This window comes from Adelges cooleyi, unplaced genomic scaffold, assembly GCF_023614345.1.
Source record: "Adelges cooleyi isolate 19-005CV unplaced genomic scaffold, UGA_ACOO_1.1 ACOO_flye_CR_arks_rails_tigmint_CR_PRNA_9, whole genome shotgun sequence".
NCBI lineage: Eukaryota > Metazoa > Arthropoda > Insecta > Hemiptera > Adelgidae > Adelges > Adelges cooleyi.
In genome coordinates this window covers 4,537,065-4,563,983 of record NW_026096579.1, presented here as the reverse complement: position 1 = coordinate 4,563,983, position 26,919 = coordinate 4,537,065, and the positions used below count along the sequence as shown (strand labels likewise).

Genomic DNA, 26,919 nt, shown 5'->3' with positions numbered 1-26,919 from the left:
GTACACATACGACCGGCCAATCAATCCTATGGGCTATGACCTCCAACGCTGGCGACCGCAAGCGCAGTGGTAAGATTTTGTAAATAACACAATGAGACACGCAGTAATTTCCATCAGGCAAAAAAAAAAAGAAGCGATTTTCAAAGGATACAAATAAATTATCTCTGACCGTTGACGTATTGTGCTCGGCTAGTCAAATGTATAGTGCTCACACACACAAGCGTGTGTGCAATTTCCAATTTAAATTTCACAGTCGACTTCCGAATTCGGAGAACAGAATTACATAGAAGTGATTTTATTACTGTAATATGTCTAAAGCCACTGTTAAATTTGATGACAGTTTTTTAGCATCAGAATTTCGGGACGACGCGACGAATACTTTTTATTCGCAAATAAATAAAACAGGTTATTTAAAAAAAAAAATTATCCGTATCTTTGTATATTCTGTATTTAATTAGTTAGTGTAATTTTGTTTATTTATTTACAATATTGATCATCCCGAAATGTCAACGTCATCGTTTGTTTGATCATATTTTAATGTTTATTGGCAATTTTTTAGAAATACTTTGGGGTAAAGTTATTTATCGCTTAACAAAATGAAACGAACCTTGTAGTACATAAAAAGTACTATCTTGTGGTCGTTCTCATCTGTTTACCTTGACATTCAAGTTTAGCTTAACTTACAATTTTAGTATTGGAATATCGAGAGAAGTATACTATTGTAAATTGTTTGAAGTTTGTTGTATAGGTTTTTTTTAAAAATATTTTCATGGTTTATGGTTACTGCGACTGTTTATTTCTCTGGACCTCTTCTTAATTGACTTATTACTGGTTACTGATTTGTATTATTTTGTATATTGTTGTATACCTGATAAAAAAAAAGTATGAAAGTTAGATGAATACTATACTTGTGTACATTAGTCTACATTATTCTTAACAGAATATATTATAAAGATTGTGGTTGCATATTATTTTGTTCGATATTAAACGAATTATATTATTTTATTCTAATATTATGCTAAAAATGTATAACTTACTAAATCGTGTCCGTGGTGCGAATTGTTGTTGGCAAACTCGCAACTTAACATTGTTATATCAAATCAAATAATAATTGCTAAGATTAAAGTGTGTAGTTTAACACAACAGAGTTACTGTTATGCAAATTATATTATTACTAACCATAATTCACTGAAATATGTATTTAAACCATCGACCACGCACATTGCAACCGACAAAAACAATTATTATCCAGTAAAAAATTTCCCATAGAAATGACAAATATCGAAGTCGTACTGTCATTATTAAGACCGGATATTTCATCGTTAAAATATAAGTATATTATATTTTGTTCTATTTACATTTTGTTTTTGAAATAGCCTGAAAGAAACGCGAATAAGTATAAAAAAAAAACAACAGAGTAAATTAAAAAAAAAAATTACAAAAATTTACCATATATTTAATTTGGTCATAAATAACATTGACTAGTATGAACACTAAAAAGTATATAATTAAGGTAATTAGATAAACAAAATATTACAACAATTAACAGTAAAACAGTAAAAGTAGTAACAACATTAAAAAAATATCAAAAACATTAATATCGAAAAAATTGCAATAAAAATAATGATGAAATAAAAAATAATACAAAACAATTTAGCAAAATACAAAAGACGTGTGTCGCTGCTGCTTAAGTCAGCTATATTATGTGAACTTGCGCCACTTGTGAACTTGGAAAATGTTAAATAAGATCATAAAATCATAAGAAAAGTAGGTATGATATTTTCACGGACGGATAGGCAAAGGTAGACCGGTGAACAAGTAGCCATCCAGCGGTGGCTTCATGGCACCAACAGCTGAAGTCGCGATGCTACTGTCACCGTTGTTCTTACTTGTCCTTCACATAAAAATAAATCTATGAAATTGCTCGGATCTGGAAATAACCATATACTTAGATTAGAATAAAACATTTTTTCCAACGGATTGATAAAAAACGAGCCACTAATTACAACAACAGCAGAAGACACGTCGACGAAGACTACTCTTTGTCGTCGGCCAATTGCTTATTTTTTAACGTTGACAAATTTGGAACTAATTCGACTAATTTTTAATTTAACTCTTTAAATCAAACACTAATTAACTTTTTCAACTTATTTCTATGGTGGTTTCAATAAGACACCACAGTTAACGATTAACTCGTTGATGACTGTTAATGTTACTCGAATGGAAGGTAAGAAAATATGTACATTTTTTGATCGTTTTTCTAGAATTTAAAAGGGAGGGAGTGAACTTTTTAATTTTTTGTCTCAACAAGTACCTTTTAGGCACTTTTTCCAAACTATTTATCCAGTATACAAATTAATATTTAAAAAAAAAAATTTTTTTTTTAAATTCAATTTAATAAATATAATATATTAATTCAATATTGTAAAAATCTGGGGACCGAGGGTAACCTTTCCAATTATTATTAGTTACCACTGCTGTTTAAAATTTAAATAAAATAGTTAGATGAAGTTTAACTATAACATTGATTATTATAAGATTCAATATTAAATTTAAAATTGTCTAAAAATGTCTGGTAAATGTTTGAGGTCATCGGCCTTTTTTCCTGGTTATTGTGGAATTTTTTAATAACTATTTCATGCACTTAAAAAAAAACAAGGAAGTTAATTTTCAAAATTTGAGAAATTAAATTAGGACTTATCGCAATTTTAATTGAAGTATCAAAAATCGATTCCCACAATAACCTAGAAAAGTGGCCGATAAACTCAAATATTTTTACAGAATTGAAATCGACCATCCTAATTAGGTAGTATTTTATCTCAGGCTTTCCGGTCTAAAACGTCCAAAAAACAGACCGTTTTCAATCCTCTTAATTTTTAAATCTTTATATAGCGTGAGATTTAGGGTAATTTTAGTAACTCTTCGTGTAGTATAAATGTATAAATTTTCATTTCTATCTTTAGGGTCATCAGGAGGAATACATTATTTGACCACATTTTTCTCCGGGAGCTGACTGACATTTTTCTGGAAACTTTTTAGTTTAGTTCTTTGTGAAACCGCTTTGTTAAAACTCGCGAATAATTAAAATATATATATTTGTTTTTAAATATGCCGTATTGTTGTTAAGTATTATTAAAAAATTAGCTGTATCGTTGTTAGATAATGAATAATAAATAAACTATTATAGATTATAGTTAGAAAACTGTTTGTCTAACAACCAATTACCCAGCAACGCGTCCATAGATATTTTTCTATAATCTATTTCGGTAATGTGAGACGTTATAAAACGTTGTCCGATTTGATTCGGCTTGATTTAATTCCATTCAAAATCATACTCGAATGTACAAAAACTGAGATATTTAGACATAATATTATTATTATACCATGTTAATTATACCTTGAGTTACTTACTTAAGATGTACATGTTAACACCAGTTTGTTATAAAGTTCTGTGTTAAATCTCCATAACGAAAAAGTACCAAAAATGTATATTAAATTAGTCGGAGCTTTAGACGGGGAAAAGGAAAATCGTAGTTAAATTCACATTGGTTAACCTAACCGTCCAATTAATAATCTATATATTTAAATTTAACTCGTATGTTTTTTGAGCCCAGTAAAATGTCACAAAATTAACGACAAAGTATTTTTTTTAATACAGATATTGTTTTAATACCTTAAAAATATCATCAACCCTTCCCTCCTTAGAAGGGGTTGACCCTGACGGATATATTTTTTGGTCATTGGGTACTTAGAAACTGACTAAAATGTATGCAGCTCAGTCGACTCTTAATGGTCCGTAATAAGAACAGTTGTCGATAATGTAGAAATACGATTTTATTTTGTATGTTTCACATTATTATTTTGTGTATTTTTGAATTTTTTAGCCCAATTTTTTTTTGTCCTGGGCCTTGTCCTGTTTTCGCCTACCTCTTTATACTATATCGTTACCTTTTATTTAGTTTGATCTCTAAACTGAAGTATAACAATTATGTATTAGCTTTTAACTGTTGACTCAACATGATCTTAGGTTAAAGCGAAAGTAAAATCTATCAAAATGTTGTTTTTCAAATAATACATTATTTCAGTCTATATTGATTGTATTAAATAAATTAAAACTCGGTTAAAACACATTTTTGAATTCTTAATTTTAATAAGTTAAAAAAATAAACATTAACATGTTCGCCTTGCACTTATACCAAACATGAAACAATATAGCTTCCTCTTCCGAATTGCGGCGATGGCTTCATAAAGTGTTTGATTATCAGAAACACACGTATGATACATGTACTTTTGTGTTACACGATATTCATGTTAAAAAAAAATTATTAAACATCTGTCGTTTCGGTAACGGTCTTGTACTTTTGTAATCCCGACTGTCCAGTCTGATCTCGATCGCATTATTTTGTTTTCATTTTTAAAGGAATGCGTGTAGGTAGGTATATGATATTGTCTATTGATATGAATTGTTCAACAGACAACGAGTTCTTAAAACAAACTATCAGACAGCATCACGCGGATGACGGCACTCGATGCCATGTCAGAATAACCGACACAGAGTGAATATGATTGTAAAACGTCTGTGAGTGAATAAATTAATGTTTCCAATCAAAATGGTAAATGATTTCACTCGGTAATAATAATCCTCGGTTAGCTAACGGTAACCTTTCATTCAACCGTAATTCTGTATAATTGTTGTTACAATTGTTACTTTAGTTCACACCGAACGTTGTCAATAGCACGTAACCCAATTCAATAATACTCATTTTACTGATATAGCAATGAGAATACTTTTCATAATAATTTTTCATTCGCACTTGATAAGTGGAAAGGAATCCCCGACCGTTACTACAATAATATGTTCTGTTGTACTAATACCGGTCTCAATGAATCCTAACTATAAACCATATTACATTATTATATTATATTATATTTTACATTGCATTATAGAGAACGATATTAATATGAGATTAAGTAACGCCATGTAGATGTGTGAGGAGATACAAGTAGCACACCAATTCTTATTGGTATGCTGATTGCTTTAGGTAAGGCCTAATATCGATGGGTTTAGAATTGTCACACTGCTCTAAAAATAAAGTCAGAAATTATTCTAGTCACACGCATAAAAATAAAATGTTTTATATATGTTTAAAAACATTTATTAAAAAAAGTAATGTATTCAAAATGTTTAAAACCTGTTTTTTAATAACGCATTTTTTAAATTTTGTAAAAGATTAATAGAAATTGAAACAAATAATATTTCCAACGAGATGACCATATTTGTTGAGTCTACGATAGTATTAAACTCTTACTGTAACACAGTAAGACGTTATAAGAAAAAAACCAACTCAAATTAAAAAGATGAATTTCTTTACTTCATTAAATATTATACAGTATACTTGTTTTACAATGTTATCGGGTAATTTGTCATTGTTACCAGAATTTGAGTACAAATATTTAAAAATAAAAGATTTTAATGACTACCAAATGCCACAACAATTATTTTGAACTAACTACGCTGGTATTAACGATATGTTTTGTAAATAAAAATCGTCTAACTTTTTTAAATATAAGTATGGATATTACAAGTGTCGAAAAATATTGCATCCACGCCCATTTAATTATTTGCCAAAATTTTGGCTTGTATACAATTTCAATGTTGTTGTAATTTATGATAGCATTAATTACAAACGGTTGCTGGTATGCACGGCCTCTAGTCCAAATCGAAAAAATGTTATCCAATTTGGTATAAACTAAAAATATAACATTAAGCTTAGTTTTTAATATTACTATATGTTATATATTATAGTACTAAATCGTAAATATAATATTTTTTATTCCACAATTGGCAGTGCCGTAACAAGAGGTGGGCAAGAGGGATACCTTCCAGGAGGGTCAGTCACATATATATTTTTTTCTTAACAAGAAAAATAAATAATTTTTCAAATAATTCAACGTCGTCGTATTATTTATTAATCATTACCCATTATTGAATCATATCCTAATATTCAAATTTCTTTAATAATATTTTTGAAATCGCCAGTGATAATCGCTTCCAATGAACGAAGTATCAGTTAACTAAAACTGATAAAACAATTTTTTTTAGATCAACGATAGGATAATAATTGCGTTAAACAAATCTTGCTAAATTATCGATTGAAAAAGAAATTGCCAAAACAATAAATGTTGATCATGTTATAGATAAGTTTGCAAGCGTCAACATAAGAAGACAACGGTTAATACGACAGACGAGTCCTAGATACTTCTTTCTGCACTCCTGTGTTTTTCACTGACAATAATTATTAATTATTCATTATCGTGAAATTACAGCTCAAATTTTATATTTTGGTGCAATGACAAAATAAATATACGATTTTGTTAAATAAAATAAAAATATATTATTACGGCACTGACAGTGGATAGCTTAGGCTATACTTGTCATATTTGGTATACAAGAAATATGTTCTAAATTTAGAACAATGGCTAAAAATATTGTACAAACTTACTGGTTCGTTTGGAATAATCATTATAGATATTTGCTAACCAGTTGGATTTTTCAAATTGTAAAATTCGTTTTTTAATGCGGATGGGTTTTTTTGGCGAACAATCCAGCGGAATTCTTTGGACTATATTTAAATCTCCAATTATGTTTAACCTGCCACCTGGCAGAGCAGAACTATGAGTAATAGCTACCATGGACTCCATTTCGAGTAAGCATAATTCCTAAAAAATATATATATATATATTTATATAAATACAATAACTTTGAAGTGCAAATGAAGCAATATTATTTACACGTATTTTAAAATCGAAAATCAATAGCAAAGTAACCGAATGCACGTCTAGAGTGTCGTTAGTTGCCAAGTGTAGCTCCAAGTTCAGCAAGTCTTTAATGCCGTCTATGTTGGTATCTTCTTCGTTTACCTTAAACAAACATAACACAACTAAATCTTTGAAATTCCACTATGTTTGAACTTTGTCTTGAAATGTATTTTGTTTTTTATTGCAACTACAAATCACATTAGCCACTCCGGCCTCAATGTGCAGTGTGTAACATTTATATGACTTATAACTATATAGGTACATATTTTTGACATCATAATTTTTACTCAAATACAATTTTCAAAAAAAAAAAAAAATCTTAATTACAACTTTAAATTGTTAGATATCAATTCCAACAACTGTACCTACCTTTATAATGGGGCAGAATCCTGTGGTTTTTATTGTGTTAGGAAAATTACCACAAATCACCGGAGCCATAGGATCGGAAGTTTCGGCTATCATTAAATACTCCAGTTTAAATTGTACTGTTGGTTGTTCCATGTACTTTTCATACTTGAGCCAAAGTCCTGCGAATTTTACACGGATATTTAACAATTTAGTTATTTAAACTGTACAACTAGTAGCATCATGTACCGTTACTTCTATAACAGAACAAAAATGGTAAGAAAAATGTTAATAATGTTATAACTGTGTACAAAACAAATGCTTTGGAACAAACAGAAGCTTTATATTTTAATCCCGAAGACTGACTGTAGACTTCATACATCGACATGTTTCAGCAAAGTTCTGTTAGTTAAACACAGAAACGAAACATAAATAGGAGGAAGTAGGGTTTGTTTTGTTGATAGTTTCCGTGGTAACAGGTACTCCTCTTGAAACGCAACCCTCGTTTTACCAGCAACAATATTATTTACAGAGTTTTCTCGTCTCTGTATTAACATAATAATTTATTTGGGGGATGTCACTTTTAAATTTTGGCTATACTCATGTACTCTCGCCAATTCGTGGTTGGGTCTCAATATGCGTTTAAATTTATCATTATGTATAAAATAATTACAACCATTTCGATTTTTCATTACCCATTTTTATACATTTTTAATTATTGCTTAGGGTATTCTATAGGTCAGATTTGTCCTCGGGGTTTGCGAGGTCTAGGGCTAAAACGCAATATCAAGTGGAAATTTGTTTTTAATTAAGTCCGAGTCCTGTGCCCTGTTCGGCCTCTATGTAGGTACTGTCCTGTCTTGAAGTTTATTAGGGTCTCTACTATTATGTTTAATTACTATAGTCTTGAAAAAATAAAATAATAACCTGTCGGTTAAAATCTATACGAAACAAATCTCCATACGACAAATATATTAAGGCTCTTAAGACGAACAATTGTGTAAGACTTTTTTAGAACAAGGTGAGCAAAACGCACGTTAAGAGTGTACGTCTAAATGATTTTTTTTTTTGCATTGAGTTAGCTTGTTGGCATATTTTAAACATTTTGGAAACATAGAGAAACAAAATGCATTATACTACGTGCATATGCATTATAATATTCGGTTTTTGTTGATACCTCTATATTAGCTACATTACAAATGATCACTCCAAAAAAAATAATTACCCACGTGAACTCCTCATTGCTGTATTAAAAAAAGTACTATAAAATGACAAGATTTGCCTTTACCGAACAATTTTACAGGCATGGCGTTCAATCATAGAAATTAAAACAAAATACTTACTTAAATAAAAATATGTGGAAAGTTATGTCATAATAATATGGTTCTCGAGGCGCTATCTAGCGTATACAATTGATACTATGAACGTACGGTGTTTGTACTAAACAGCAGCTGTTTAACTGTTGGTGCATTATTACCGAGCGGTTATCAAAATGTACGTAAACATTAATAGGAAAAACATGATAACGTTTAAAATGTAATTTAGCTGAAAGCGTAGTTAATGGAAAATTTAAAAATATAATTACATAAATTGATACAGTTTTGTCTCATTTTAATGCGTTTTGTATTCTTGTTCTAAACGATAAATCCATTTAGCCTACATGTCTGGCTTCCCGTCGTCGTATTCGCCTAAATCGTCACCGCGAGGAGCTAGGTCTCCTGTTGTGTCAAGACAAGATTCGACGGGCACACTCAAGACAACCATTTCCTTGGGCAAAAATCCGTCGATCGTACACAGTGGACCATTCTATCTTATGAAAGAACCACCATGTAAGATATTTGCATACAATTTTACATTAAAACCTTAAATGGTTTAAAAACGAAATACTTAGAAAATATCTAAAAAAAAACATGTACACCTGCACTAGTTAGAAATTAATTATTTTTTTTATATTAATATCCATCGGATAAGTCCGCATGCAATTAATTTCACTGGATCGTGTTATAATTTGGTCTCACATGATAGGTTCTAACTCATGTACTCTTTAAGTCGTTATTTTTTAGTTTTATAGGCATCATGAAAACAATTTTTTTTTATACCCTATATTTAATTATATACTAATCATTAGATATATAATTTATCACTATATTATTATGCGTTTGTTATTACCTATATTTAGGAAATTGTATTATTGTTCTTTAAAATCAAACTACATACAATACTTCTCAAGTTTTTATTAGAAATAATATTATGTTCAATTTTGTAAATGTTAACTATGTCAAAAATATTCAACATGATTATGGTTTTATGAACTTTTTACGCCTAATAGGTACTAAATATTAATTTGTAATAAAAATACAAATTTAATAAAAAGTGAACACCTTATCTATCACGCAGCACCTGAGGTTAAGTTGTGTCCATTGTTGCTTGATCCAAGTTGGGTGACCATCCAGGATTTTTAATGGTGACTCATGCCATGTCCCCACCACACGTATTCTATACTCATACAACACCAAAAATCAACCAACAGCTAATGGTTTAAGTTCCAGAAACTTAGAGAAAAAAAGAAAAAAAATATTTTAACCGTGTCACCACATTTTTTTTTACCAAATGTAGACGCAAATAAAGATTAATTGTTTATCAGTCTACCAAAACATTAACATGCCCTTAATTAAAAACAATTTATAAATTTTAGTAGTTTGATTATGTATCATGAAATTAACTAAATCAACTAAACAAAATGAACTGTTCCTAACTCAGTCACTCAGTATGTGCTTACACAAAACTGTTAGTTTTAATAATGCATATTTTTTGTATATTAATTATTATATATATTTTTTTTTAGGTGAAAGTGAATTGACTGGATCTGTTAATTTGATGGCGTATTATGGATTAGAACACACTTATAGCAAATTTAGTGGGAAGAGATTAAAAGAAAGTCTTTCTTCTTTTTTACCGAATTTACCCGGTATCATCGACACACCTGGACATAATGATCAAAGGTAGATATCTACATAAAATTATTTACAGCTTTTGAACTTTTTAAATACCTAGTGTATATAAAGGCTATTATATTACATCTGTTCACCATAATTAAGTGTAAACTTGATGTAGGTAATAAATCATTGTAATATTAATACTTACTTAGCCTTGAGTATAAAATTATAATAAGTTAATGTTTTGCTAATGATATTTTCTATTGCTCAATGAACAATATTCATTAATGTAAATTTAGCACATGAAAATATTTTATACTAAAAAAACCCAAACTTGCTGTAATTTATTTTTAAGAATATAATGTTATGTTCTGTATTTATATCTATTTTCTATTTGGTATTCGGTTTAAGATAAAAGGCATAGTAGGTAAGTAAACATTTGGTGGTTACATAAGACATAGGGAAAGTTAAATATTATACTGGTGTTAAAACAAAAACCAATTTTGAGATAAAAAATTAAGGAAACTCGTAAAGTTAAAATTTTAACACAATTGTAATATTAATTGCAGTTCATTACGGTCTGTTATTGAAAAACCACCTATCGGAGGAAAAGAAATTTTGCCATTAACTACTCATCAGTTAGCTGGATTTCGATTGCATCCTGGACCGGTAACTATTACTATTATCATTGATTATAAATAATAATTATTTAAAATCAATGTTATTATATTATTGAATTGTACACCCATTTAATTTAATGTTGACTTTTTAACTTTAGTTACCAGAACAGTATCGCTATGCCAATCAGCCGCCTAGTAAAAAACATAAAAATAAGCATAAGAAAAGCAAATACAAAAGCGGAGAAGCTCTTTCTCAGGACATGGCCGCAAATGAGTTGGGTTTAGGTGATATTCATGAGAAAAAACACAAAAAGCAGAAACGTCATGATGACGATAAAGAACGGAAAAAGCGCAAAAAAGAAAAGAAAAAGAAGAAACAAAAGCACAGTCCAGATCACCCTGGGAATATTACGCCCGGCCAACATTCAAACTGATATTAAATGTAATATATTTGTATTATTTTTCCTTTAATATATTTTGTAACTTAAAACTTACTAATAACTGTTTCTTCAAAAATCAAGAAATGTTTATACAATGTAAATAAAATATTATCATGTTGTAAGGATTTTTGAACAAAACATTTACATGTATATTAATTTTTTATTCGGTGTTCATAAAAGGTTAATTTTTTTGTTTAAAAAAATAAATGAATTTACCTACAAAACACGGATATTTTATTAATAATTAATTTCTTCTTTATCTTCGCTTTACACTCCCAGCCACATGGGGTTGTCCACCCTAGTTCTACATCTCTAAAGAACTCAGTCTTCTAGATCTCATTCAATCACTCCAGCTTTTCTCATATCACTCTCTATTCCTTTCATCCATCTTTTCTTCGGTCTTCCTCATCTTCTTTTTTAAAACAGTCAACAATGTTTCAGGCTAGGATCAACTTAATCCAAGACAAAATAAATCCATTATATATATGATGAAATCATGTATAATTATTTCTTGACAACAATATTGTAAAAGTATTTTAAAATGCTGTTTTGGCGGAAAATAAAATATGTTTTAAAAATATTTATATTATTTGGTAATGTGAAGGGAAAAAATCTTAAATATGATAAATCATGTTTCCCTTATTACATACATATATTAACCCATTATCATCTAGCGTTAAAATACGGCAACAGTTATACAAAAAAAGTATTTAAAACAATTGTTTTTTTTTATTTAAGCAATGGTACTAATTGGTAAGGGTAATATTATGAAATACAGAAAACTCTATGGAATCTACGAATACATGGCTAATGTAAGTTTGCGTCCAAAATTGGTTTACCAAAAAAACATAATACAGCTTGGCTTTGCAAGACTAAATTATTGTACTAATTATAATTATTATTAATTATATGTTTAATTTATGCTCGTTATCACTTATCACAATCCACAAGTCTCTCTCTATCTTCCAATTACAACCGCGGTCTAAAAAAAATGTCTGTGATTAAAACAAAATTTATTATCATATTTTTATCAATTTATTACCATTATCATCTTGGAATTTCACTAAAAAACAAAAATTAAGAATTATTACTTGTTTGATTTTTATTTTTTTTACTACAAATGATAATAGGTACACTTAAGTATTTTAAATAATTACAATTGTTTCAAAATGTTGTACAATTTAAGTTAATTCTAATGAGTAGCAATGGAATCTAGTAACAAATTCCAAAATATGAGTTCAGATTCTGATTCCAAGTCGAGCTCGTTGAATTCAAAAGTCGAACAAGAATCAGTAAGTCTTAAAATTATATTGTAATGTTTTATTGAAATAACAATTACGTAATATTTTGGGTTGTTGTAATTCCCAACTTAACAATTTTCTTAACAACTTAACTAAAATTGTTCTTGATGAGGAAGTATTTTACACTCACTAACGACTCACTAGTCTTGCTTAACATGTAATAACTTAAGTATAGTTTAGCGGCTAAAACTATAGCTTATAATTTTAGTATTGTTAAACTGTATTTAATTTTTAAGCTAAATTAGTGAGTATAGTTATATGTCACATCTGTTTTACATTTTTAACAATAATAGGCAATTAAAGAGCTTGTACTTTATTAAAATAGTGTAATTTAAATTATTAGGGATCGAATTCACCTATTAAAAGTCGTCGATCAACAAGTTCTACGTCAAACGAGAATGCTTTTGTAGGAGATTTAAAATTAAGAAATAAGGTAAATTCCGTTCATAGTATGATGGATAATATAAATAATTATGTACTTAATTACTTTTATTCGTTTTAGGTGTCTGACAACACTAACTCTAACCACTCGGATGATCCACCATTATTACCTGGAGAAAAAGTACAAGGTGTTGCAAGAGATGTCACTTATCTTTGTCCATTTAGCGGCCCAGCAAGGGGTTGGTTATCTGTAACCAATTATAAACTTTATTTTAAAAGTTTAGATCGTGAGACTCAACTTATAATCGAAGTGCCCTTAGGCGTGGTTTGTGTTTTACTTATAATCCTGTTCAACAAATAATTTACTTACAATAGAATTAATATTTATTTCATGTACCTTATTATTAGGTTAGTAGAGTAGAAAAAGTGGGAGGCCAATCAAGTCGTGGAGAAAATTCATATGGTATAGAATTGTTCTGCAAAGATATGAGAAACCTGCGCTTCGGCCATAAGCAAGAAAATCATTCAAGACGTAATGTTTTCGAAAAACTTCAACAATATGCGTTTCCTCTTTCTCATGACATTCCATTGTTTGCTTTTGAGAATACAGAAACATTTCCAGAAAATGGTTGGAATGTATACGAACCTATGGCTGAATTGAAAAGAATGGTGAGTTGCTGTAAAAAACAAATATTTTTGTAAAATGTGTATGTGTCAGCAAACCTGGGCATTTTTATTTAATTAAAAAATAACAAATTATTCGAAAATAATGAATTATTCAAAATAGTTTGTATTTGCTGTATCTAATAAATTTGTACTTAAAATACTATTTTATTTGACATTTCCAAAATATAACCTGTTATTTAAAAATATATATATTTGAATTCCGTAATTTTTTATTTCAATTATTTCTGATTATTTTTTTTAATTCTTTCAAATAAAAATGTACTTGAATTTTGAAATTATTAGTCCATTTTAAAATCAAATATGAATTATTAGAATTTTTTTTTAAAAACAAAAATTCTAGAGTTCTATTGTGACAACTTTTTTCAGATCATTTATTTAAGGCTTTTATTCTATTTTTTTATTTTAAATAAAATAAAGTCAAGACAATAATGTAGTGTAATAAAAAATTTATATTTTCATGTCCAAACTCTGTTTATTATGCGATTAATTTGTTAAAAATACAATTTTTTTAATAGTTAATTTTCAAATACAATTTAGGGCGTTCCCAACGATACATGGCATATTACCAAATTGAATGATAGCTATGATCTTTGCGAGACATATCCCGCAGTTCTAGCAGTACCAGCTGGAGCAACCGATGAAATAATAAGGAATGCGGCAGCTTTCAGAAGTAGAGGTCGAATACCCGTACTTAGTTGGCTACATTCCGAATCACAAGCGACCATAACTAGAGCTTCACAACCCTTAGTCGGCGTTGGGGGAAAACGTTGTCGTGATGATGAAAGATATACCCAGCTTATTGTTGATGCAAATGCTCAATCGCATAAACTATACATAATGGATGCTAGACCTAGGTAATACCTACCTTTCAAACTTAAGATTTTTTTACTTATCCCTGGCCAATAACATGTTTTCTAGTGCTAACGCAATTGCAAATAAAGCAAAAGGAGGTGGTTACGAGCCTGAAGATGCTTATCAAAATGCTGAACTAATATTTTTAGACATCCACAATATTCATGTGATGAGAGAGTCTTTAAGAAAATTAAAAGGTTAGATAATCATGAAATAATATCAGTGGTTTAATAAATAGTTTTGTATTATTAAAAAAAAATATATATGAACTATTCCTTGTATTATAAATGTAGAAATATGTTTTCCTAATATCGATGAAACAAAATGGTTGTCTGGCATTGAATCAACTTATTGGTTAAAACATATTAAATGCATATTGGCTGGAGCTTGTCGTATTGTCGACAAAGTAGAAAATCACAAAACATCAGTTTTGGTTCATTGTTCAGATGGTTGGGATAGAACAGCTCAGGTAAAACTCAAAAAAAAAAAATATTAGTGTGTGTAATGTTTTTACTTGTGTATAACTTCAAGCATTTGTGTCAAATTACATCATTGTTCGCATGACGACATTTGTACCGCTCTCAATCTTATGTGGGAAAGTTATGCAATTAATTTTCCCATTTTCTTTTGTGTTCTTCTTTTACAACTAGAGAATACTTATTAATCCCATCAGGCTGTATTCAAGCATTTATAATAAGTAGCTGGTTTTTTTTCAAATAAGGCAACGTAGATGATTCCCATGAAACCGCTTAAAAAATAATGTATAATTTAACCTATTTTTCTTTTTCAGTTGACTGCATTAGCTATGCTATTGTTGGACCCATATTACCGGACAATCAAAGGATTTGAAGTCCTAATTGAAAAAGAATGGCTAAGCTTCGGACACAAATTTCAACATGTAATATTTTAAATTAAGATTTAAAAAGTGTAATTCTTTATAATTTTGGTACTATATTATACTCAGAGAATCGGTCATGGCGATGATCATCATTCGGATGCTGATAGGTCTCCAGTTTTTCTACAATTCATTGACTGTGTATGGCAAGTGATGTGTATGTTTCCCAATGCTTTTGAGTTCAATGAATTGTTTTTAATTACAATAGTCGATCATTTATACTCTTGTCGATTTGGTACTTTTCTATTTAACAGGTAAGCACTTAATAATTTTATTCCATTAGAAAATCATAGAATTTTTTTTGTCTTGTAGTGATAAAGAGAGAATACAGAAAGAAGTAAAACAGAAAACCGTATCGCTTTGGTCTTACATAAACAACGATCAAGATTTATATAAATATCCTTTATATTGGCCTCAACAACATGCTTTGGAACCAGTCCCTTCCTTGCGTTATATCAAAATGTGGAAAGGCTTATATTGTCGATGGAATCCTAGCATGAGACCTCAGGTTGCTTATAAATATAAAGTCTATTCTTTATGTTATAAATATAGTTATTTATTTTTTTTTTTTTAATCAGGAACCAGTATATCAAAGAACTAGGGAACTTCTACATAAGAAAACACAACTAGAGAAACAATCTGATGACTATAGAAGAGAACTAAAACACAAGGCTTCCAGAAACTCTTCAACGACAGCTCGATTAACTTCTCCTATACATATTTAATATATGATATAGGTAAGTACAAAAATATTTTTAATTTATTTATTAACAAATTTTTAATTTATACCTACTTTATAAAATATATTTTTGTTACCTATCAATAAAGTGTTATCCCTTTTTTGAAATATTTTGATTTCATTTATTTATATTAGTATTTTTATAGTTCTAGTTTGCAATATTTTGAGTTGTGTATTTTATTGACCACATCATTTTTTCACTGAATTTGTAAATATTTTTTTTTTTAAACCAATTGTGTAGCTTATTTTTATGGTTAAACATTCAATATATTGAACGAATTTTTGAAGTTAATTTTGTTTGTGTTAAAAACTAATAAAATGTGATCCTGCTATTATGAAAATTATTTATTAAATTATATAATATTACTAATATAAAAAAACATACATCTTTTCTTTAACTAATTTTTGAAAATATTTTATTCTGCCATAGATTAAAATGTTAAGTATACAAAAGATAAACACCACTAATGTAATAACTGGCAATACTAATTTACCCACATTTCTGGATTTGCTGCTGCTACAGCTAAAACTTTTATGAAATCCAAAAGAGCAGCTTTAAAGTTTTAAAGCGAATAATAAATCGACTCCGTTTGAATGCTATTATTATAATATTAAATATTATCGCATATTGTCAGTGGCCAATGAAAAATATGTTAAAATTATCGAATCGACTCAATTTGATAACTTTTTGTATAGTTTATGCAAGCCAAAGTTATAAATAAAAATAAATTGGCAATTTTTACCAATTATGAGAAGTAAGCAATACATTCTCTGCTAATATGTTGATCAACTATAGGTGTGTATGTATAAAAACGAATACAGAATGTAATAAACTTTTTAAATAGTAAGATTTATTAAATAAATTGTTAAATGTTATTTAAAAAATATTGCACATGTTCTAATTAAATTACATTTTCGTAAGAATAATATTGCGTGCGAAAATTCACCAAATGCATTTAAAAATAATAATTAATAAAAATTGTTTTACCCCTACATTGAATAGTTAATAAAAACAATATGAGATTAAAGTACAATAACTTCTTAGTTCCACATCGAAGCTAAAATAAATGTGTAAATTTTGTTGTATATTTACTAATAGCATTGAGTAGAGAAACAATTTGGCCCAATTATGATTGTATTAAATATTAGTTTTTTAAATATGTACTCAATGGTAATAGTATCAAATATTTTGAGTTATTTATTGTAACATCTGCCAGGTTACCATAAACTGTCATGATGACCTTTTAGGCCAGTTTTTACCGACTCTCCATCTTGATTCATTCTTAAACAACTCGGGCAATCAGGATGTAGATTGACTTCACTGAATTGATGTTTTACACTAAAGTATTCATAATATAAAAAAATGTAAACAAAAAAAAAATATATTTATCTTTCATAATAGTTTTAAAATATTCTCTAATAAAGTTTATTTTTCCTTATCAATGTTTTTTTTTTACTTACATGTCAGTATTTTTGCAGTAATCATACTTCGTGCTTGCAGCACTGGCGTTCTCTGTAACAATCTGAACATCAAATTTTTACTTAATAAGATGTAGTTAATTTTAACGCATGAATTTAAATCAATAAACAATTTACTTCGCCCATTGAGTCATGATGTTTATGAGCTGCATGCCGGCCAAACTTTGGATGACTTTGGTATGCTAAGGCCCTGTATAGTATAATTTAAAAAAAACAAAATAATAAATAATTAATAAAAACATTTTTTTTATATATATATAACATTACCAAAAATACACATAAAAAAAAAAGCTGTCGTTTTGTTCTCCGATAATATTTTTATGTATAACGAGTATGAATAACTTAGATTATCATTGTTAAATCTAATCAATTTGTTTTTTAATATTTAACAATATTACTGGCATACCTTCTTTAATTAATAATTATAGTTAAAATACATAAAAAAAAAAATTTTAAAAAACAGTAAGTCTCACCTTTTTTCACTGTTCTTCTTTCTCTCATCAGCTGAAAATTCAATAAAAATGTATATTAGTTTCATATTTTAACTAAAATGTTTTAAAAGTTACCAGGATCACAGAAGAATTCTTCAAAGATCACAAAGTTGCTTTTTTGGTTTACCAATTTAGATAAGTTGTAATGCTTCCACATAAATTGTAAAAATACCTTTGTTGGTTTTTCAATAGCCAAATGCTTAGCCTCCGTATCCGTGTCCTAGAGAGCATTTTGAGATTATCACAAAATTTAAATAGGTTTTAACTATTACTCATAATTTGTACTACAGTAAAGCCCAAGTAAATCAGAATTTACAGAATTTTATCAGAATTTTGTATGGTCTTGCCAAATTGAGTTGGTAATACATTTTAATAAATAATATGGAAACCTACTTAATACTGAATTTTTCTTTGGGATCCGTCTCAATTAGTTTTAGGCAAATTGAAGGAACATTAAAATATACTTATAATTACTATAATTAAATATGTAGGTATACCATAAACATATATTCAAGAAGACGTTTTCCATAACCCTTTCTCTGTCTTTTTTCATGTATGTAGAAATCTAATAAATAATAAACAATTTCGTCAGAACAGGAACCTTCTTTGTCGTAAAGCGTCAAATTTATTAATCCCATTTTCAATATTCCAACGACAGCAAAACGCCTGTACTTAACAAAAAGTATATTTATTTTAAAAACAAGCTGTGCACTCCTATACAGATTAATTAAAATCTTGATGAGAACAAATTTGTCTACCCTTCTTCCGGGTGTTCCGTCATCACGTAAAGCATATGATTAGAGTTGACAAGCTTCTCTGCACTTGTTACTGGAGACTTTAAGTTCTGAGCTTTAGCGGATGCATTGCCCATACAGTCAACTATCAATTTAACTCTTTTTTGCAATCTGTGATTAAAAGTAATCGTTAATGTGAAACATTTATAACATAGTACGTTTTCACCAATTATAATTTAGATATTTCTCTTAGAAATTGGTGGCTATCCTAATTCCTAACAATATTAGGTACTAGGTAGGCAGTTGTAATATGAAACCACCGTCTCCGACTACCACAGGTATTACTTGCTGATTATTGTATTTTTACCGAAAATATATACTTACTCTGCGTCTGTCTCGTCATTTTCTTCATGCCCACGTACTGTTAAAGTATCATCTATTTTTAGAAACTCTTGAGTCGCTATATCATTAATGGGGAAATCAAAATCCATCGTTGACGCGATTTGTTGTTTCGATTCGAAATAAAAGTGCGTTAACTGTTGACAAAAGTGCGCACTTAATTAAAATAGTACGCAATATAAACTATATTATAATAACTGCTAGGTGGGACGTAGGTATGTAGACAGTATTTTAGGCTGTACTGTAGTTAAGGTTTCCTAAGCACACCTAATAAGTACCTTTGTATTAACCCACTTGTAGCTGATGCCGACGTCTACCTACCTACTAGCTGTACATTTTGTCTATATCAACTATTATTACTTTTTCAGTTGGACAACAATAAAATAGTAGAAGGTACCAACGTTCGGTGAAATATTTTTCATCCTAAGTCAGTTAACTCTTCTATATACTATATAGATAAATAGTTTAGAGCATACAGCTTCACACTGAGAGTGGTGTGGTCAACGTATGTGCACGTAACAAGGACATATACTATACATAAGGGGATTTGAGTATTCGACTGATTTATTTTGTTGTCGGCAGCCTATATTCTATATATTTATAGTTCACCTATTAAATGTAATGAATATTATAACTGGTCGGTGAATTATTTAGAATAATTTCTCATTAACAGTCATTGACGAGTTGAAGGGTTTACTATGTTTTTAACCGATTTCAAAAAAGGAGGAGCGGTTATCAACTTGACCTGTATGTATTTTGAAGCATACTTTGTAACGGGATAACATCTGGATAATTTTTATTTGTTTTGTTTGAAAGTTTGGGTTTTCTTATTTGTTCCATTAAAATTTCAAAGTAATTGAACCTAATTAACCTATTTTTTTAATGCTTTTTCGTTCAAGTTACAATAGAACAAAAATTATTAATAATTCATATGTTTGATATTAAATTGTAATGCGTTATTAAAAAATTGTTGAGCACTACTCGGTTAATACTTAGATTACATTAAAATTATAAATAAATTAATATATATATATGTAACGTTATTTGGTTTTAAAAATTACCTGCTAACTACCTTTTAAAGTAGTAGGTATAATACTATATATACTAACCTCTTATTTTTGTTACCTATAAATTGTAGTTTGGCATTTATAGACATTTATAGGAAGCAAAACAAGAAAATTAGAAAGACTAAACAAAGTTAAGTCTTGAAAACGAAAATATTAGAAAAATAATTCAAGATGAAAAGGAGTTTTAATCAACAAAATCTTCTAAGCAAAGAAAAGAAGCATGAAACTAATTGATAATATTGAAATTACATAGTAATATTACAAAAATAATAATACATAAATATTTATCAAAAATAAATTGTTAATAATAATGATTTTTCCTTTAATAATATTTAACAACATTTTTAACTAAAGACATTAATTATTAAACAGAAATTGTGTTATAATAAATTATTAATAATAAAAATTGTTTTCAAAAAACTAATAAAAATACTGATAGTTTATAATACAAGATGGCATATTGCATAAATAATAATAATAATAATAATAATAATAATAAAAACAAGTATTATTCTCAATGTATGCAAATTCTTTGATTCGGAAAAATACAGTTTTGGTAGGACAGATTAAGTTCACACATCAGACTAATAAAAACTTAAGATATATATGTAAATTAAAAATTAAAGAAATATCACATTGTAAATTGGGATATGCTGTATACGCAAAGAGAAAATAAAAATTAAAAACAAATACTTTATGCTCAACTTAAAAATGATGCAGATATCAACAATTTTTTTTTTTTGTAAAAATGTAATGATTAAGTAAAATATCAAATTAATTTGAAATATATATAAAATAAATCAATACACGTTGAGGAGTGTTTTATAAAGGAAATTTACTGTCAAATTAAGATAATAATAACTTAATTTATTGTTTAAGTTTTATTTGTTCTCGAGTTAACATTAAGCGATAAGTAGAAATGAAAGTTATTAAAACTCTACTAAATGAATGTGTTTTTTATGACTAGAAGACTTAAAATTATCCAACTGTAAAAAAAAATTTAAGATTGATTTAGAAAATAACAATTAAATGTATACAATTATTTAATATATTAATCAATAATAATTGGAATGTAGAGTTGTACCTTGTATGCGTTGCATCTATTATCTACAACACTATTTTAACAATTTTAACTGTTAACTATATCTTAATACAAAAAATAAAATATCAGCTAATAATTAAAGAGTGCGTAGAAAATGGTAATAGAATTGGAATGTAGAATTTCATAAATTTTGATATTTATGAAAACTATGTGTGTGGTGTGAAATACATACAAAATTATGTATCTATAAATATAATATTTAAAAATTATAATTTTCTTAGAAAAAATTAAGTAACAAGTTAGGAGTAGTGTTACACATGGTATGCAATCAATGATATAAGTACAACAAAAACTATAACAATAAAAAATGTTTTAGTTTTTTCTTAAAATTTATAAGGCACAAGATAAGATAGTATATGTTTATAGTTTAAATGTTTATCCATACTATCACTCTATCAGAGTTCTAGGTTTTTATTACAATTATGGAGAGCAAAACAACTAAAACGTATTATTATAACTTTGTAACAAAATCGATTAGTTATATTAAGGCACTAGTTCTTGTTTATAAGTAAAATAATTATACATTGAGCACATAAAAAAAATGTTGATAACAAATATTTTCAATGTTTTAAAATACCACCTGTGGTAGGTATTAAAATTATCAAAATTGCCGTCATTGTATATTTTGTTACTTATAATTTTTTTTATAAGTTACACATTTTAAGTAACTTGTATAAGATACATTTGAATTAAGTCAAAAAATAATTACAATAAAAAAATAATAATAATAAGTAATAAATAACAAAAATTGCACAAACGAACATTGTGTCGTTTACCTCTTAACAGTTGCTATGTCTCGAGCCTCGTATTAATGGCACTAAAAGCGATGGTGGACCGGCCAACCTTAAAAATGGATGTTGCAATAACTCAGCCGCAGTCGCTCTTTGTGCTGGATCTCTCACCAACAACCTTTCCAAGAAACCTTGTAGTCTTGGAGATATCTAAATAAAAAATTTAAAAAAAAATACATTACACTTCTAAAATAAACTTTTTTTTCAATTAAGCAGTACTTTATTGGAATTTTTTAGTTTAGGTGGAGGCATGTCACGAATTCTTCGCATGGCTTGTAAGGGCGGTTCATTGAAGAAAGGTGGTTCACCATCAACCATTTCTATGACCATTATTCCTAGAATTATAAATTTAAAATAGAATATGCATGGTAGTTAAAAAAAAAAAAATTTAATTGGTTACCTAATGACCAAATGTCAACTTCCGGCCCATAAGGTAAACGTGATATCACTTCTGGAGACATCCAATATGGTGTTCCAACTAATGATTTTCTCTTAGGTAGTTCTTGAGACACTTGAGCACAAAAACCAAAATCGGAAATTTTTACCTAAAAAAATGATATAAAATGTTCGTTAATGTTTCACAACAAATGTTGTATGTATTAATTGTAAATAAATAAATTATTACTCTTCCGTCTGTGGTCAAGAGTATGGAGTCGCTCTTTATATCTCTATGTATAACTCCTTGTGAATGCAAATAAGCTAGAGCTTTTAAACATTGTTTACAAACTGTGGCGATTTGTTCTTCATCCATTCTAGTGTGTGTAACCATATCTGTAAGCGCTCCACCTTCCAAATACTCCATAACAACCCACAACTCATCGCCGACCAAAAAACTATCATACATGTCTACTATGTTGGCATGATGGTAATCCCTCATAATAACAACTTCGTTGAACAATAGCTCTCTACGTTGTTGTTTTCGTAAATCCATTTTCTTCACAGCTACTTTGCGGCCAGTAATTCGGTCTGTAGCAATACAAACTGTGCCTGTAGAACCTTCACCGATTTTTTTAAAACTGTCCAAATTTTCACGAGGATCACCTGGACTAACTACAAGTTGTAGAGCTGCTCTGAACTAAAAAAAAAATATAAATGATTGTATAAATTATTGTAATATTTAACACAAATTACAATGTAAGTGTGATAAAATTTAAAAAAAAACATTAAAATACTTGTTCATGTGTAATACGCTGCTGTTCATGATGTTGTTTAGTAGCAACACTAGGAATTGATGTATTGCTGACTGAAGACATTCCATTTGTTGTAGGTTTCAAATTCTGGTTTTGATCTGGAAGTCTATGTAGATTTTGGCTAATACCCTACATCAAAGTTTATATTTTAAGAATAATCTATAAAATATGATCAAGTAGTTATATTTGGATTTTACTTTGTTTGTGCTGACTATCTGAGCATTATTTATAATAGGATGAGAGCGATTTGGAGGCACTGGAGTATTGGCTTGAGAAGTTTGGCTTCCCGATGGAGAGTCAACCGCAGTACCATTTGTAAACACAGAGGAAATATTTCCATTTTGCATAGGATGATACGAATGTGATCCCATTTGATCAGCTGTTATCATCTGACCAACTGGTGTATCTGAATGATTCATTCTTGATACTGGCGTTTCTTGTCCAGACCACTCTGGACATCCAGGTTTTGCCTATATCACAAGAAATTAAAACTCATTTATTTTTAATATTTTCTACAGTATCTCAAATAGCCTTACTAACAAATTTTGATTGGAACTATATCATAGGACTTAAACCTCTCAACCATTTAAAGACAATTGTTACTCTTAAATATTATGATTTTCTTTAAAATCATCATTTAGGCCTCTATTAATTGTTAATTTATTTATATATTTTGAATTTATAATCGCTAACATATTTTTTTTGCTTGTTTCGTTTTAAAAAGTTTTAGAAATATTTGTATAGTACATTGTATAATTAGATATTGTTTTTTATTCCTCTATCAGTCATACAGAATACAAATTAACTACAGTTTCATAATATAGTTTGCGTGACTGATGTAAAAAGTTTAACTAAGACATATTTAATTTAAGTGTGACTGGAAACAACATGACCGAAGGTTAAAAGTCAATTTGAATATAATGTGTTAATTATTGTTTAGAAATATCAATTATCACAATACATAAAACATATTTTATTTAAATTTAAAATATTTTAAAAGCCTAAGTTGAAAATTGTTTTAGTATTTTCTAAATAAAAAAAAAACTTACATATTTGTTGCTGTAATCAAGCTTTGTTTGTGAATTGCTGGGTTGTGGATACTGAGGTAAGTGATGTGGAACCAAACTCTGATTCATAACTAAGACTTCATTTTCAGGCAATGGTGGTGGTACATTTGGATGCTGCCGACGAATACGAGGTGGACTTGATGAACGTAATGAATTTGAACGAGCGACATTAGATGTTTTTGGTAGGCCTGATGGGTCATTATTATTTCGATTGCTTATAGGGGTAGGAAGTTTAATGTTGTTTTCTCCACGTACAATAGTCTGGATAAATAAAAAATATGTATTAATATGAACTTTATTTAAATAAAATAAGTAATTTCTACCTTCAGATCGAGTATTTCTGTTGGTGTTATTTCAGATGGATCCACAAGAGGTAATGGCCTGTTTGTACTTTTAAGTATTTGATTATTACCTACTATACTTGCCCATTGTAAAGGTAGACCTATAAATTTATTTTCTCGCTTATCAAATCCAGTATGCACTCTGTGCTCAAAATTAGTAGGTGAAGATATTTGTGGTTTTTTCTTTTTCTTTGAGAACATTACTAAAAATAAAATTAATATAATAACACCTTGTCTAAAAGTTGTAAATATATTTAAAATTTTGGTCTTAACTTTTACTTAAGATAATTGAAACCATGACGATAAATTATAATTCACTTAGTACTAATACAGTACACACAACGCTCATACTCAAGTTCTTGTTAAAACGTTAAGAGAAAAAATGGTGATGCCATATACTTTATTTTACCTTAATACAAAATGAGTTCTACTTTAATTTAGTGATGTAGCTACCGTGGGTACATTATAATGTAGGGCATTTTTGTACGGTTTGGTTAGGTTACTATACATAACATTTAATATAGGGCGCAAAAAATAGTCTTGCTCCGAGGCGCTATAGTCTCTAGAGTAGTTATGCTCCAAATATTTTGAATGATCTAATTATTTATTTTGAAAAATTACTTTTAGGTACCACTTTGAGGTATATCACATTCTTCTAATATAAACAAAAAATATCAAGTATAAAATATAACAAATACTTTTTATTCATAAGTTTCAAATTTAAAAAAATAAAATGAAGGTTATTTATTAAAAACTTCATATTTCTATTGATAATAAAATAAAAAAAAGTTAAAATTAATTCCAATTTCTAATATATTATAGTAAGTTAAACGTAAATGCTTATTTTATGTTGTAGTAAACTTTATTCTTTACTAGTAATGACTTGACATCCAGACACAATGTCAATCAGTTCTGTTGTAATTTTCGATTGTCTTTTGCGATTAAATTCTAATGATGCTCTTTGCCTTAACTTATCTACACTTTTAGTAGCTGCATCCATAGCTACAACTCGAGCAGAGTGTTCACAAGTAGCATTTTCTACCATAGCATAAAACAATAAGGAAATTGTAGAAAATTCAATATAACTTCTCAGTTGTTCTTCTTCCAACTCGTCTAAGTTAGCAATGTGTGCTACCGTAAGAAGTATATCTGTACTATAAATGGGTATCCAATCGACTTTTGATGTACCTCTAGTAACACCGCAGTTGTAAAATATCTGACAAGCAGTGTATTCTACATCAGAACTTTCTTGATATATTTTTGAAGCATCTAAAAACGTAGGATTTTGTTTTCCAATATTTAAAACTGTGAATAAAAGGTTCTTTCTGTGTGTTTTTTCTATCATTGATTCTGATTTTTTTCCTATGCACACTACCATAGCATCTTTTTGATCTGGTCGTGACAATTCCTGCTTAACTTTTTTTACGACTCCAGAATGCAAGCTACCACATAGTCCACGATCAGATGTCACGGCAAATATAAGATGATTTTCAGTATAATCTAGCATATCAATATGAGTATATCGATTATAAAACAAAAGCGTGCCATAACCAAAAGGACGTACATCCCTTAACAAACGTTCGGCTCTGTTTAATTTTGCCGCGGACACTACCTTCATGGTTTGAGTTATTTTTTTTATACTGGAAAAGGATTGTATTTGCTTTTGGATAGTTCTCAAAGACATCTGGTAAGGATTGTGTTATCGGATGAAGAACAGAGATCTAGAATGAGGAAATAAAACAAGTTTATAAAGTTGGATGAATTTCACAAAGGTAATGGAAAAAGGGTGTAGCCTGGTAAGGCTATAGGTAAGGATGATTGAGTTTTCCATACTTAAAGTGTACAAACGGTTTTCAGTGGTGGGAACGTATTTTCGTAAAAACAAATTAAGCAAACTTACCTCTCGCTTAATCGCTTGATAGTTTTCGGTGTCCTTAATGACTGTAGATTCAATACAAGTTTAAAAAGCGTACAATTATCAAAACGCGATGAAGCAAATAAAATATCACGTACACGGCACACACTTACTACGAAGGAATGTAAACAAAATGGAATGCAGGTATGTATAATATTTGGATTTCGGGACCGCACATAATCTCAGTTGCGCATGCGCCCAAGCCGTTTTTACATATTGTTAAATAAATGAAACCGTGATCGCTCAAATGTGGTGGGGCGGTGGCGGCGTAACAGCGGGGGGGGGGGGAAGGGACACTCTTAAAATTTAACACAGTTATCACAAAAAA

At 28.8% G+C, this 26,919-nt stretch overlaps 6 protein-coding genes across 8 annotated transcripts; 2 read left to right on the top strand and 4 right to left on the bottom strand.

The window, feature by feature from the left end:
- Window positions 1-5,431: 5,431 nt before the first annotated feature.
- LOC126846522 (transmembrane protein 231-like) lies at window positions 5,432-10,413 on the bottom strand. 2 transcript variants are annotated; one of them, XM_050586011.1, is made up of 5 exons: window positions 10,309-10,413; window positions 7,189-7,346; window positions 6,793-6,921; window positions 6,504-6,720; window positions 5,432-5,750 (listed from the first exon to the last, which is right to left on the bottom strand). In XM_050586011.1, exons 2-5 carry the CDS (start codon window positions 7,318-7,320, stop codon window positions 5,497-5,499), a joined length of 732 nt encoding a protein of 243 aa, XP_050441968.1. In that variant the 5' UTR covers window positions 7,321-7,346; window positions 10,309-10,413; the 3' UTR covers window positions 5,432-5,496. The 2 variants fall into 2 exon arrangements, with proteins under 2 accessions (XP_050441968.1, XP_050441966.1); XM_050586009.1 differs by lacking the exon at window positions 10,309-10,413 and adding an exon at window positions 7,414-7,552.
- On the top strand, window positions 8,685-11,335 carry LOC126846523 (mediator of RNA polymerase II transcription subunit 19). Its single transcript, XM_050586012.1, has 4 exons — window positions 8,685-8,993; window positions 10,010-10,166; window positions 10,670-10,769; window positions 10,879-11,335. Exons 1-4 carry the CDS (start codon window positions 8,825-8,827, stop codon window positions 11,152-11,154), a joined length of 702 nt encoding a protein of 233 aa, XP_050441969.1. The 5' UTR covers window positions 8,685-8,824; the 3' UTR covers window positions 11,155-11,335.
- Window positions 11,336-12,224: 889 nt separating this feature from the next.
- Window positions 12,225-16,270, top strand: LOC126846709 (myotubularin-related protein 2). Of its 2 annotated transcripts, XM_050586484.1 has the most exons (12): window positions 12,225-12,452; window positions 12,805-12,894; window positions 12,964-13,167; window positions 13,251-13,511; window positions 14,067-14,383; window positions 14,448-14,578; window positions 14,675-14,850; window positions 15,172-15,279; window positions 15,346-15,530; window positions 15,589-15,784; window positions 15,855-16,013; window positions 16,162-16,270. In XM_050586484.1, the coding sequence occupies exons 1-11, from the start codon at window positions 12,366-12,368 to the stop codon at window positions 15,999-16,001; spliced, it is 1,902 nt and encodes a 633-aa protein (XP_050442441.1). In that variant the 5' UTR covers window positions 12,225-12,365; the 3' UTR covers window positions 16,002-16,013; window positions 16,162-16,270. The 2 variants fall into 2 exon arrangements, with proteins under 2 accessions (XP_050442441.1, XP_050442440.1); XM_050586483.1 differs by lacking the exon at window positions 16,162-16,270 and having other exon boundaries at window positions 15,855-16,123.
- A 684-nt stretch (window positions 16,271-16,954) lies between these two features.
- LOC126846710 (alpha-tubulin N-acetyltransferase 1-like) lies at window positions 16,955-19,372 on the bottom strand. The gene is made up of 8 exons (XM_050586485.1): window positions 19,104-19,372; window positions 18,744-18,890; window positions 18,483-18,651; window positions 18,061-18,205; window positions 17,968-17,998; window positions 17,612-17,684; window positions 17,477-17,538; window positions 16,955-17,354 (listed from the first exon to the last, which is right to left on the bottom strand). The coding sequence occupies exons 1-8, from the start codon at window positions 19,208-19,210 to the stop codon at window positions 17,234-17,236; spliced, it is 855 nt and encodes a 284-aa protein (XP_050442442.1). The 5' UTR covers window positions 19,211-19,372; the 3' UTR covers window positions 16,955-17,233.
- Window positions 19,373-20,985: 1,613 nt separating this feature from the next.
- Window positions 20,986-26,765, bottom strand: LOC126846766 (serine/threonine-protein kinase PAK mbt). Its single transcript, XM_050586553.1, has 9 exons — window positions 26,577-26,765; window positions 24,659-24,879; window positions 24,318-24,596; window positions 23,466-23,738; window positions 23,251-23,397; window positions 22,704-23,153; window positions 22,479-22,623; window positions 22,298-22,413; window positions 20,986-22,228 (listed from the first exon to the last, which is right to left on the bottom strand). Exons 2-9 carry the CDS (start codon window positions 24,875-24,877, stop codon window positions 22,067-22,069), a joined length of 1,791 nt encoding a protein of 596 aa, XP_050442510.1. The 5' UTR covers window positions 24,878-24,879; window positions 26,577-26,765; the 3' UTR covers window positions 20,986-22,066.
- Window positions 24,818-26,556, bottom strand: LOC126846767 (ATP synthase subunit gamma, mitochondrial-like). Its single transcript, XM_050586554.1, has one exon. It carries the CDS (start codon window positions 26,358-26,360, stop codon window positions 25,539-25,541), a length of 822 nt encoding a protein of 273 aa, XP_050442511.1. The 5' UTR covers window positions 26,361-26,556; the 3' UTR covers window positions 24,818-25,538.
- Window positions 26,766-26,919: the final 154 nt, after the last annotated feature.

What these genes read in the sequence shown, in the direction of transcription:
- LOC126846522 (XM_050586009.1), bottom strand. Translation starts at nt 7,552, where the DNA reads ATGTCGATGTATGAAGTCTACAGTCAGTCTTCGGGATTAAAATATAAA. An exon ending in GTTCTGTTATAGAAGTAACG is followed by an intron (nt 7,347 to 7,413) that starts GTACATGATGCT and finishes TAAAATTCGCAG; the next exon opens with GACTTTGGCTCAAGTATGAA. An exon ending in TGATTATTCCAAACGAACCA is followed by an intron (nt 5,751 to 6,503) that starts GTAAGTTTGTAC and finishes TTATATTTTTAG; the next exon opens with TTTATACCAAATTGGATAAC.
- LOC126846523 (XM_050586012.1), top strand. Translation starts at nt 8,825, where the DNA reads ATGTCTGGCTTCCCGTCGTCGTATTCGCCTAAATCGTCACCGCGAGGA. An exon ending in TCTTATGAAAGAACCACCAT is followed by an intron (nt 8,994 to 10,009) that starts GTAAGATATTTG and finishes ATTTTTTTTTAG; the next exon opens with GTGAAAGTGAATTGACTGGA. An exon ending in TTCGATTGCATCCTGGACCG is followed by an intron (nt 10,770 to 10,878) that starts GTAACTATTACT and finishes TTTTAACTTTAG; the next exon opens with TTACCAGAACAGTATCGCTA.
- LOC126846709 (XM_050586484.1), top strand. Translation starts at nt 12,366, where the DNA reads ATGGAATCTAGTAACAAATTCCAAAATATGAGTTCAGATTCTGATTCC. An exon ending in TGGCTGAATTGAAAAGAATG is followed by an intron (nt 13,512 to 14,066) that starts GTGAGTTGCTGT and finishes AATACAATTTAG; the next exon opens with GGCGTTCCCAACGATACATG. An exon ending in GGTACTTTTCTATTTAACAG is followed by an intron (nt 15,531 to 15,588) that starts GTAAGCACTTAA and finishes TTTGTCTTGTAG; the next exon opens with TGATAAAGAGAGAATACAGA.
- LOC126846710 (XM_050586485.1), bottom strand. Translation starts at nt 19,210, where the DNA reads ATGGATTTTGATTTCCCCATTAATGATATAGCGACTCAAGAGTTTCTA. An exon ending in ATCATGACTCAATGGGCGAA is followed by an intron (nt 17,539 to 17,611) that starts GTAAATTGTTTA and finishes TTTGATGTTCAG; the next exon opens with ATTGTTACAGAGAACGCCAG. An exon ending in TACTGCAAAAATACTGACAT is followed by an intron (nt 17,355 to 17,476) that starts GTAAGTAAAAAA and finishes TGAATACTTTAG; the next exon opens with TGTAAAACATCAATTCAGTG.
- LOC126846766 (XM_050586553.1), bottom strand. Translation starts at nt 24,877, where the DNA reads ATGTTCTCAAAGAAAAAGAAAAAACCACAAATATCTTCACCTACTAAT. An exon ending in TTGATTACAGCAACAAATAT is followed by an intron (nt 23,739 to 24,317) that starts GTAAGTTTTTTT and finishes CTTGTGATATAG; the next exon opens with GCAAAACCTGGATGTCCAGA. An exon ending in AACTAAAAAATTCCAATAAA is followed by an intron (nt 22,229 to 22,297) that starts GTACTGCTTAAT and finishes TTTTTTATTTAG; the next exon opens with ATATCTCCAAGACTACAAGG.
- LOC126846767 (XM_050586554.1), bottom strand. Translation starts at nt 26,360, where the DNA reads ATGTCTTTGAGAACTATCCAAAAGCAAATACAATCCTTTTCCAGTATA.